Source organism: Embiotoca jacksoni, unplaced genomic scaffold (assembly GCF_022577435.1).
Source record: "Embiotoca jacksoni isolate LCO1_2020_lvr unplaced genomic scaffold, fEmbJac1.0.p SCAF_11, whole genome shotgun sequence".
Taxonomy (NCBI): Eukaryota; Metazoa; Chordata; class Actinopteri; family Embiotocidae; genus Embiotoca; species Embiotoca jacksoni.
Genome location: NW_027185241.1, coordinates 12183959 through 12196421, shown reverse-complemented (window position 1 = coordinate 12196421; position 12463 = coordinate 12183959). Strand labels below are relative to the sequence as shown.

General features: G+C 38.6%; 1 protein-coding gene across 1 annotated transcript; it reads right to left on the bottom strand.

Annotated features, from left to right (window-relative positions):
- Window positions 1–1725: 1725 nt before the first annotated feature.
- On the bottom strand, window positions 1726–11565 carry LOC138194453 (uncharacterized). Its single transcript, XM_069143204.1, has 13 exons — window positions 11524–11565; window positions 9148–9239; window positions 8596–8878; window positions 7944–8390; window positions 7261–7707; window positions 6578–7024; window positions 5895–6341; window positions 5212–5658; window positions 4529–4975; window positions 3846–4292; window positions 3163–3609; window positions 2480–2926; window positions 1726–2279 (listed from the first exon to the last, which is right to left on the bottom strand). The coding sequence occupies exons 2-13, from the start codon at window positions 9209–9211 to the stop codon at window positions 2099–2101; spliced, it is 4551 nt and encodes a 1516-aa protein (XP_068999305.1). The 5' UTR covers window positions 9212–9239; window positions 11524–11565; the 3' UTR covers window positions 1726–2098.
- Between the last annotated feature and the right edge of the window lie 898 nt (window positions 11566–12463).

Here is a 12463-nt window from a genome sequence, read left to right as displayed (position 1 = left end):
GTTCAGATTGAGGTCTGAATCCATGACTACACCCAGATTGTATGGCTTGGTTTGTGGTTTTTAACATCAGCGATTGAAGCTGAGCGCTGACTTTCAATCGTTCTTCCTTGGCACCAAAAACAATTACTTCTGTTTTATCCTTATTTAATTGAAGAAAATTCTGGCACATCCAGTTGTTGATTTGTTCAATGCATTTACCCAGCCCTTTGTATGGGATTATGCAAAGGTAGATCCGAAAGTTACGTGACTGCCCTAATTGTGTAGGTACAGAGCACAGCCTTATAATGTGTATGAAAGTGAAAATCAATAACTTTGAGGGGTAAATATTCTATGTTATGTCACGATCAACATCAGCACCTGACTTCCATGAACTTTTGGGACCACTGGTACCCGTGTATCTGCACTCATCACATTTTGTTTCAAATTCAGGAAATGCGTTACCCTTCAAATGCCTCAGGAAACCATTGGCAATTAAGCAATGAGCCTGGCGAGGTGATTTGAGTGGCACTCACATTTCAAAAGGGGGCAAGAATGTCACTCACTCCCCAAAACCAGAAAATGTTCATCAGGTCAACAGCACAACAAGGACTGATTTGTCCCATCACTACAGTGTATTTGGCTATAGTTAAGTTACAGTTGGACAAATGTAGCGTTTTACAATCTCTGTGCTGAGTTAGATGCCCGCTAATGGTGGTTTCATACAGGACTGAGCAACATATTGACATTTATCCAAATTGTGATTAGGGATGGGCATTTCAAGCAAAACTCCTATTCGAAATTCGCTCTGAACTGTTAGATTTTTCTTCGACTATTCGACCCCATACATCCTTCCACCGCCCGACCGAGCGCATACACCCATATTAATATAAAGAGACAGGCCATTTGCTCAGTGCTTCACTTTAATGAAGTGTGCTTAGCGGTGGAAGGCTTGTATGCTAGCTTTACCTGCATGGTTTGCACTGCACCTCATCTTTATTTATGTTTTGAAGGAGTTCTACTCAGAACTTTCTGATGGCTGTAGTTGTCTTTGCATGTTTCCCCATGTTCACACCGTAATAGCTGCAAAGCTCCGGCCCCCTGAAAGCAGCGTTATTCTTCTCACCATGTTATTTAATGAGGCTGGCAGTCAGCTTTTAGGCGCATTAACACCACCTTCAGACGGGAGTAACGCATTACAAGTAGGCACCTGTAAAAACAAGGGAAATATGGAATATGGATTTTGGAGATTAAAACGACTATTAGAATATTTTAAATTCGTGCCAAATCCCTAATTGTGATATGAGACTAGATTTAGTCGTTGACTTTGTATATTTGGGTAATTGTTGTCTTTTTCTGGTTTTAAAGACTGCATGAGAGTGAAGTTATGTCATTTTCTGAACCTAGACAGTTCTTGCTGTCCTATTATTTGCCTTTACACTCTTGGTCAATATATCCATATATACTGATTATTCTTTATCAATAACCTCATTGTCTACATATTTTTTGAAAGCACCAATATTTTGGTGGTATATATTGTGGTACATTGTGGTATTTAGTTGACAATATTGTGATATTTAATTTTGTCCATATCGCCCAGCCCTAGTTTTATATTCATATTTCATATTCTGGTGGATTATCAATCTTTTTACTCAAAGCTAGTCAGTAAGTAATACATTTAGAAAAAGTTATAAAACTGGTCATGCATCCCTTTAGTTGAAACTTGGGTTTGAATTAAGACAAACAGTGCTTCAAAAATTTGCTTGAAGTACACATCACCATTTAATTTAATTTTAAACAATTGAATAGATGACAGAAAAAGTATAGTATTTTGTCAAACAGAAAATATGATCTAATGGTACAAACAAAGTGATGATACCATTGGATTCTTGAAGAAAGAGTCAAAATTAATATTTGAATCTGAGTGCGTAATTTAATGCTAACATTAGATTAAACAAATCTAAAAGCAATATGTAGGTTTATGCTATGTATATATTGAAGAAAAGGATTTTATCATTACAGATGCCATCCAGAAAACATCATGAACCTTTTACCAAAACATTGTCTTAATTTTAAAGTATAAACTTTATGATTAAATGAGCCGATGAGTGTAATTTTCTTTTCAGTCTAAATTGCACTCATTTTCAGTTGAAGCATCGTATTCTTCCCCAAACACTTCCACTTCACAAAGTGTCAGGTACTCTTTTCTTCCAGGAATCACAATGTTAACATAACGACCTTCCATTCCTTCACACTCAAATGTCTGGGAGGTCCCTGCAGCGATAGATGAGATCACAGCGCATCTAAAGACAAAGAGAAGTCAGCAAAATGATGAGTAAAACAGGGTGATAAAACTCCATAAGTCTCACCATTTTTTTTTTTTATTAGATACTGATGCATGTGGTGGTTGTGGTGGTAAACATGGGTTTCTACTTTGAAATTATGTGAATATCCATGAAACTATTTTTCTGTAATTTACACAACCAATGCTAAAAGCTGTCACCTGGGATTATCGTTGCCATTGTCTTCCAGGGAATCTCCAATGCGGATTTCAGCTCCATTGATCCTTTGATGACAACAATCTAGTCTGTTGGTGATGGTGACACTCATGACTTTGTATGTGTTAAGGAAGTCGAGTCTCCACCATGGATTTTGGTCATTGTTTGTGTGGGTACAGGATCCCTGCCCAAAGTTGCTAGCACGATTTCCATCAATGGCCCTTCCAGGGATGCCGTTCCAACCCACTGAGGACTGAGTCACTTTTCCAACTCTAGCAATATTAAGAAGAGTTGGAGCAGGTTTACCTGAAAGTTCACCCTCAACTTCTACCTCACAAAGTGTCAGGTACTCTTTTCTTCCAGGAATCACAATGTTTAAATAACGGCCCTGCATTCCTTTGCACTCAAATGTTTGGGAGGTCCCTGCAGCGATAGATGGAATCACAGCGCATCTAAATTTACAAAGAGATTGAGAGAAAGAAGGAAATATGATTATGAGTAAAACAGTTTGACCTTCAAAACAATATTGATGGATCTCATCATTAGTTGTAATTAGATAATGATAATGCCACTGTATAGAAAGATGGGTTTCTGTTGAAATTATGCAGATATCTGATAGTGTTTTTTCATCATTAAAACAACCGGTGGTAGTCATTTCAAACTAGTTTAAGGTAACCAGCATTTTTACCTGGGATTAGCGTTGCCGTTGTCATTGAGGGAATTTCCAATGCGGATCTCAGCTCCATTGATCCTTTGATGACAACAATCTAGTCTGTTGGTGATGGTGACACTCATGACTTTGTATGTGTTAAGGAAGTCGAGTCTCCACCATGGATTTTGGTCATTGTTTGTGTGGGTACAGGATTCCTGCCCAAAGTTGCTAGCACGATTTCCATCAATGGCCCTTCCAGGGATGCCGTTCCAACCCACTGAGGACTGAGTCACTTTTCCAACTCTAGCAATATTAAGAAGAGTTGGAGCAGGTTTACCTGAAAGTTCACCCTCAACTTCTACCTCACAAAGTGTCAGGTACTCTTTTCTTCCAGGAATCACAATGTTTAAATAACGGCCCTGCATTCCTTTGCACTCAAATGTTTGGGAGGTCCCTGCAGCGATAGATGGAATCACAGCGCATCTAAATTTACAAAGAGATTGAGAGAAAGAAGGAAATATGATTATGAGTAAAACAGTTTGACCTTCAAAACAATATTGATGGATCTCATCATTAGTTGTAATTAGATAATGATAATGCCACTGTATAGAAAGATGGGTTTCTGTTGAAATTATGCAGATATCTGATAGTGTTTTTTCATCATTAAAACAACCGGTGGTAGTCATTTCAAACTAGTTTAAGGTAACCAGCATTTTTACCTGGGATTAGCGTTGCCGTTGTCATTGAGGGAATTTCCAATGCGGATCTCAGCTCCATTGATCCTTTGATGACAACAATCTAGTCTGTTGGTGATGGTGACACTCATGACTTTGTATGTGTTAAGGAAGTCGAGTCTCCACCATGGATTTTGGTCATTGTTTGTGTGGGTACAGGATCCCTGCCCAAAGTTGCTAGCACGATTTCCATCAATGGCCCTTCCAGGGATGCCGTTCCAACCCACTGAGGACTGAGTCACTTTTCCAACTCTAGCAATATTAAGAAGAGTTGGAGCAGGTTTACCTGAAAGTTCACCCTCAACTTCTACCTCACAAAGTGTCAGGTACTCTTTTCTTCCAGGAATCACAATGTTTAAATAACGGCCCTGCATTCCTTTGCACTCAAAGGTTTGGGAGGTCCCTGCAGCGATAGATGGAATCACAGCGCATCTAAATTTACAAAGAGATTGAGAGAAAGAAGGAAATATGATTATGAGTAAAACAGTTTGACCTTCAAAACAATATTGATGGATCTCATCATTAGTTGTAATTAGATAATGATAATGCCACTGTATAGAAAGATGGGTTTCTGTTGAAATTATGCAGATATCTGATAGTGTTTTTCCATCATTAAAACAACCGGTGGTAGTCATTTGAAACTAGTTTAAGGTAACCAGCATTTTTACCTGGGATTAGCGTTGCCGTTGTCATTGAGGGAATTTCCAATGCGGATCTCAGCTCCATTGATCCTTTGATGACAACAATCTAGTCTGTTGGTGATGGTGACACTCATGACTTTGTATGTCTTAAGGAAGTCGAGTCTCCACCATGGATTTTGGTCATTGTTTGTGTGGGTACAGGATCCCTGCCCAAAGTTGCTAGCACGATTTCCATCAATGGCCCTTCCAGGGATGCCGTTCCAACCCACTGAGGACTGAGTCACTTTTCCAACTCTAGCAATATTAAGAAGAGTTGGAGCAGGTTTACCTGAAAGTTCACCCTCAACTTCTACCTCACAAAGTGTCAGGTACTCTTTTCTTCCAGGAATCACAATGTTTAAATAACGGCCCTGCATTCCTTTGCACTCAAATGTTTGGGAGGTCCCTGCAGCGATAGATGGAATCACAGCGCATCTAAATTTACAAAGAGATTGAGAGAAAGAAGGAAATATGATTATGAGTAAAACAGTTTGACCTTCAAAACAATATTGATGGATCTCATCATTAGTTGTAATTAGATAATGATAATGCCACTGTATAGAAAGATGGGTTTCTGTTGAAATTATGAAGGTATCTGATAGTGTTTTTCCATCATTAAAACAACCGGTGGTAGTCATTTGAAACTAGTTTAAGGTAACCAGCATTTTTACCTGGGATTAGCGTTGCCGTTGTCATTGAGGGAATTTCCAATGCGGATCTCAGCTCCATTGATCCTTTGATGACAACAATCTAGTCTGTTGGTGATGGTGACACTCATGACTTTGTATGTCTTAAGGAAGTCGAGTCTCCACCATGGATTTTGGTCATTGTTTGTGTGGGTACAGGATTCCTGCCCAAAGTTGCTAGCACGATTTCCATCAATGGCCCTTCCAGGGATGCCGTTCCAACCCACTGAGGACTGAGTCACTTTTCCAACTCTAGCAATATTAAGAAGAGTTGGAGCAGGTTTACCTGAAAGTTCACCCTCAACTTCTACCTCACAAAGTGTCAGGTACTCTTTTCTTCCAGGAATCACAATGTTTAAATAACGGCCCTGCATTCCTTTGCACTCAAAGGTTTGGGAGGTCCCTGCAGCGATAGATGGAATCACAGCGCATCTAAATTTACAAAGAGATTGAGAGAAAGAAGGAAATATGATTATGAGTAAAACAGTTTGACCTTCAAAACAATATTGATGGATCTCATCATTAGTTGTAATTAGATAATGATAATGCCACTGTATAGAAAGATGGGTTTCTGTTGAAATTATGAAGGTATCTGATAGTGTTTTTCCATCATTAAAACAACCGGTGGTAGTCATTTGAAACTAGTTTAAGGTAACCAGCATTTTTACCTGGGATTAGCGTTGCCGTTGTCATTGAGGGAATTTCCAATGCGGATCTCAGCTCCATTGATCCTTTGATGACAACAATCTAGTCTGTTGGTGATGGTGACACTCATGACTTTGTATGTCTTAAGGAAGTCGAGTCTCCACCATGGATTTTGGTCATTGTTTGTGTGGGTACAGGATTCCTGCCCAAAGTTGCTAGCACGATTTCCATCAATGGCCCTTCCAGGGATGCCGTTCCAACCCACTGAGGACTGAGTCACTTTTCCAACTCTAGCAATATTAAGAAGAGTTGGAGCAGGTTTACCTGAAAGTTCACCCTCAACTTCTACCTCACAAAGTGTCAGGTACTCTTTTCTTCCAGGAATCACAATGTTTAAATAACGGCCCTGCATTCCTTTGCACTCAAAGGTTTGGGAGGTCCCTGCAGCGATAGATGGAATCACAGCGCATCTAAATTTACAAAGAGATTGAGAGAAAGAAGGAAATATGATTATGAGTAAAACAGTTTGACCTTCAAAACAATATTGATGGATCTCATCATTAGTTGTAATTAGATAATGATAATGCCACTGTATAGAAAGATGGGTTTCTGTTGAAATTATGAAGGTATCTGATAGTGTTTTTCCATCATTAAAACAACCGGTGGTAGTCATTTGAAACTAGTTTAAGGTAACCAGCATTTTTACCTGGGATTAGCGTTGCCGTTGTCATTGAGGGAATTTCCAATGCGGATCTCAGCTCCATTGATCCTTTGATGACAACAATCTAGTCTGTTGGTGATGGTGACACTCATGACTTTGTATGTCTTAAGGAAGTCGAGTCTCCACCATGGATTTTGGTCATTGTTTGTGTGGGTACAGGATTCCTGCCCAAAGTTGCTAGCACGATTTCCATCAATGGCCCTTCCAGGGATGCCGTTCCAACCCACTGAGGACTGAGTCACTTTTCCAACTCTAGCAATATTAAGAAGAGTTGGAGCAGGTTTACCTGAAAGTTCACCCTCAACTTCTACCTCACAAAGTGTCAGGTACTCTTTTCTTCCAGGAATCACAATGTTTAAATAACGGCCCTGCATTCCTTTGCACTCAAAGGTTTGGGAGGTCCCTGCAGCGATAGATGGAATCACAGCGCATCTAAATTTACAAAGAGATTGAGAGAAAGAAGGAAATATGATTATGAGTAAAACAGTTTGACCTTCAAAACAATATTGATGGATCTCATCATTAGTTGTAATTAGATAATGATAATGCCACTGTATAGAAAGATGGGTTTCTGTTGAAATTATGAAGGTATCTGATAGTGTTTTTCCATCATTAAAACAACCGGTGGTAGTCATTTGAAACTAGTTTAAGGTAACCAGCATTTTTACCTGGGATTAGCGTTGCCGTTGTCATTGAGGGAATTTCCAATGCGGATCTCAGCTCCATTGATCCTTTGATGACAACAATCTAGTCTGTTGGTGATGGTGACACTCATGACTTTGTATGTCTTAAGGAAGTCGAGTCTCCACCATGGATTTTGGTCATTGTTTGTGTGGGTACAGGATTCCTGCCCAAAGTTGCTAGCACGATTTCCATCAATGGCCCTTCCAGGGATGCCGTTCCAACCCACTGAGGACTGAGTCACTTTTCCAACTCTAGCAATATTAAGAAGAGTTGGAGCAGGTTTACCTGAAAGTTCACCCTCAACTTCTACCTCACAAAGTGTCAGGTACTCTTTTCTTCCAGGAATCACAATGTTTAAATAACGGCCCTGCATTCCTTTGCACTCAAAGGTTTGGGAGGTCCCTGCAGCGATAGATGGAATCACAGCGCATCTAAATTTACAAAGAGATTGAGAGAAAGAAGGAAATATGATTATGAGTAAAACAGTTTGACCTTCAAAACAATATTGATGGATCTCATCATTAGTTGTAATTAGATAATGATAATGCCACTGTATAGAAAGATGGGTTTCTGTTGAAATTATGAAGGTATCTGATAGTGTTTTTCCATCATTAAAACAACCGGTGGTAGTCATTTGAAACTAGTTTAAGGTAACCAGCATTTTTACCTGGGATTAGCGTTGCCGTTGTCATTGAGGGAATTTCCAATGCGGATCTCAGCTCCATTGATCCTTTGATGACAACAATCTAGTCTGTTGGTGATGGTGACACTCATGACTTTGTATGTCTTAAGGAGGTCTAGTCTCCACCATGGTTTCAGGTCTTTGCTTGTGTGGGTACAGGATCCCTGCCCCCAGTTGCTAGCACGATTTCCATCAATGGCCCTTCCAGGGATGCCGTTCCAACCCACTGAGGACTGAGTCACTTTTCCAACTCTAGCAATATTAAGAAGAGTTGGAGCAGGTTTACCTGAAAGTTCACCCTCAACTTCTACCTCACAAAGTGTCAGGTACTCTTTTCTTCCAGGAATCACAATGTTTAAATAACGGCCCTGCATCCCTTTGCACTTAAAGGTTTGGGAGGCCCCTGCAGCGATTGACGAGATCAAAGCGCATCTGAAAAAAACAAAGAAATATAGAATAATGGGGAAACCATTGTGACTTTAAGGAAAAACATTTAGAGATCTCACCATTTGTTGTAATTAGATACGGATAAATACTTTTGATTAATAACTGTGTCCCTGTTTTGGAATTGTGCAGATTTTTAATATTGTATTTTTCTGTAACTTCAATCCTAGTTTAAGGTAACCAGCATTTTTACCTGGGATTAGCGTTGCCGTTGTCATTGAGGGAATTTCCAATGCGGATCTCAGCTCCATTGATCCTTTGATGACAACAATCTTGTCTGTTGGTGATGGTGACACTCATGACTTTGTATGTCGTAAGGAGGTCTAGTCTCCACCATGGTTTCAGGTCTTTGCTTGTGTGGGAACAAGATCCCCGCCCCCATTTGCTAGCACGATTTCCATCAATGGCCCTTCCAGGGATGCCGTTCCAACCCACTGAGGACTGAGTCACTTTTCCACCTCTGGCTACATTAGTACCTGGACAGTTATAAATTGTTATATTAACGTTTGACAAAGGGACAGACGTTTTAGATATGATGATTTTACCAAGGCCTCTAATGATCAGGCAATTAGCATATTAAATAGAATTCGTGCAATGACCATTGCAAAAACATCCTTTTCATTCCCGTCTACAAAAAATGAAATAAATAAATAAACCACAAAAAAATACCTGCATTTACAACAGGAAATCTTCCGTGTGACTTAAGTGAAATGGAAATAAATTTGAGCTAAAATGATAATCTCACCAAAAGAGCCGCATATCTGTCCTAGAAGAGGCAACGAGAGAAACACCACAGTTTGAAGTGTCATCGTCCCGTTGAGAAGGTTCACCACATTTCTGTTGAATGGTGACATAGATTTTTAAACACTGATTTAACATGGTGGAAGTTCAGATCGAGTGAATTTTGTTTGAAATGTTGCTCTTAAAAATATAAATCTATGTCTTTAGTGTTCTGTCATCTGTGATGTGGCGCTCAGCGTCTCTATCGAGTCATGATGTCAAAATAATAACTACCCTCCAACGATCAACCCCTTCGGTCTTTTGTGCAAGGAGTTTTTGAGGACCCACAGTTACTCTTTATATTTAACCTTCAGAATCCAATGGATGCAAATTGCGTCCAAAGTCCCAACCCTTCTTCTGGTTTAATTGTGCAGTAACTATTCATCACATGAATATATATATACAACATGAAGATGCATATCATATCCGCAACTGCATGGCTTGAATTTTCCAACAACGTGATTGTCTCATCTGTGTGTCAAAGCATTGCAGAGAAAATTGACTTTAAAGTTGCATCAAATTTATTCTTCATTACACTATGTATGTACTGTATGTAGCTCTGCGTCTATCACACCCGTTACTTTTGATTGAATAATTCCCAAAGTTCTCATCGTTTCCCTACATATCTCACATTAAAATAAACAGCAGAATTTACCCTTTTTGGTGATGCGACAAAATGTCCCCACTGTGGGATTAATAAAGTCTTATCTATCCATCTACCCTTCGTTTCTCTGTATGACAAAACCATGTTTTAGCTGATCCTGTTTTGAAATCACAGCTGATTTTATGTATGATATTACATCCCACTTTGTATTAAAAATACAAAGGAAAAACAAAACAAAAATAAAAGGAATTTCTGGGCCTACCCAACAGCTAAAAAACATATATCTACTGCCAATATGTTACGTGAGATACATGTAAAAATAGATACATTTTATTTGGATATTTTAGTTTAATGCTAATATAAAAAATATCTAAGTATTATCAAATCAAATGATTAAAGATTTGGATAGCCTGGACTGTTATGAAAAATACAAGATATTATGATAAGATATTATGGTTAGCCCCCGTAATTGCCAAGAAATGAGCTTAACATTGAATGTAGTGAAATTATCCTGAAAATAGTGTAAGGTTCATAGGGTTAAGTAACCTGTGGTGGTCATATAAATAATGACAGCTTGATGTCCTGGACAATAGACACATTTCAGATTGCATCGATATAATGTGTTGTCAGGAAGAGGCGGACTGACTTAATGGTTCGATTCAGCAGACTTGGGTGCAAGAGAAAGGTATTTGCTTGTTTCCCATTTCCAACCACAAGTCTTGACAGTCTTCTAAAATTGGGTTAAAGATCGTGTAAAGTGAATTCAGAGATTTGCTTCTAAATACATTATATATGTGAGAAATTAGTTGTTCAAAGCATGTGCAAAGACTTAAACCCATGTTGTACTGAATTGTGGAGTTTGACCGTCAAACTGTTTCATGTAAAAACACATCTGTACAATAATCATGCTGTTTATTCAGCATCTTGAGGGCCACACCTGTCAAACATTGAGGGATTATTTTAGCACAGGTAAAGTGCTCACTAACATACATTTTAAGAAATTTGTAAGAGCACTAGAGATAAATCAACCTTTTTTGTACTTAGAAGAAGTCTTGGATCTTTTACTTAAACTCACGAATAATGGGAGTCAAAAATATAGTGTTGCCTTTATATGTACCTTTAGTGTACGTAAATAGCAATCCATCCCTTCCCTCTAACACAATCTTCCTTTCACTTAGTATAGTTTTAGAAAATAAAAACATGATTAAGCACAAGCTTACACTTTTAAACAGTACATATATGGGGTGACCATCAGGGTCCTAAATGGGAATAAGCAGACATAAAAAGGGGGGCATTACAACAATTTAAAAAAGTAAATACCATAAAATCAGATTTCTTGTAATCATGACCACAATTTATTTCTATCCAAACATAAAAAAAAAATACTATATTATTGGTATATATTGCTCACAATATGTATCAGTCTGAATTATTCTTAGTGTTTGATAAATGAGAAGCAAGCAATATTTAATTTCCTTTTTAAGTTGCATTAATACTCTAACATTTGAAGCCATGTCATAATCAAATACATTGTACAGTTGTAAAAATGTTTTGCCTAACCTCATTGTTACTATCAAGATTAAAAAAAAATAAATAAAAAAAATAATCTATGACAAACTGTTTTTTAAAGTGGCATTTTTTTAGTTTGTTCTTGGTAAGGCTTGCATATGGTGGGAAATATATATTTTTTTAAAACAACAACAAAAAGTCAAAGCTTCTATTCTGCCAAAGACTTACCTTGAAGCATCGGAGTACTTTGGAAGTAGATGTAGTCTGCTGTGTGCCTAGAGCGCATTTATTTTATACTACTGTGCTAAGTATGATTGCCAAGTGTTTGATTCTTGAAAATCCTGTTCAAATAACAATTGTTGGTTTTGTATGTTTTCTCGCTTTTTATATACGCCCTTGTCAAACACCAGAGTGCCTGTTGTACTACATGATTCACATCATGCGTTTTCTACTCAAATAACGTATCTGGTCCAAGCTTGTGACATATACAGTGCATCCGGAAAGTATTCACAGTGCTTCACTTTTTCCACATTTTGTTGTTACAGCCTTATTCCAAAATGGATTGAATTCATTTTTGTTTCTATCTTTCTATTCATAATGATAACATGAAAAAAGTTTGTTTAAAATTTTTGCAAATCTATTAAAAATAATGAACGAAAATATAACTATCAGTGTTCACAACCTTTGCTCAATACTTTGTTGAAGCACCTTTGGCAGCAATTACAGCCTCAAGTCTTTTTGAGTATGATGCTACAAGCGTGGCACACCTATTTTTTTTTGGCAGTTTCTCCCATTCTTCTTTGCAGGACCTCTCAAGCTCCATCAGGTTGGGTGGGGAGCATCGGTGCACAGCCATTTTCAGATCTCTCCAGAGATGTTCAATCGGGTTCAAGTCTGGGGTCTGGCTGGGACACTCAAGGACATTCACGGAGTTGTCCTGAAGCCACTCCTTTGTTATCTTGGCTGTGTGCTTCGGGTCGTTGTCCTGTTGGAAGATGAACCTTCGCTCCAGTCTGAGGTCCAGAGCGCTCTGGAGCAGGTTTTCATCAAGGATGTCTCTGTACATTGCTGCATTCATCTTTCCCTCCATCCTGACGAGTCTCCCAGTTCCTGCCACTGAAAAACATCTCCACAGCATGATGCTGCCACCATCATGCTTCACTGTAGG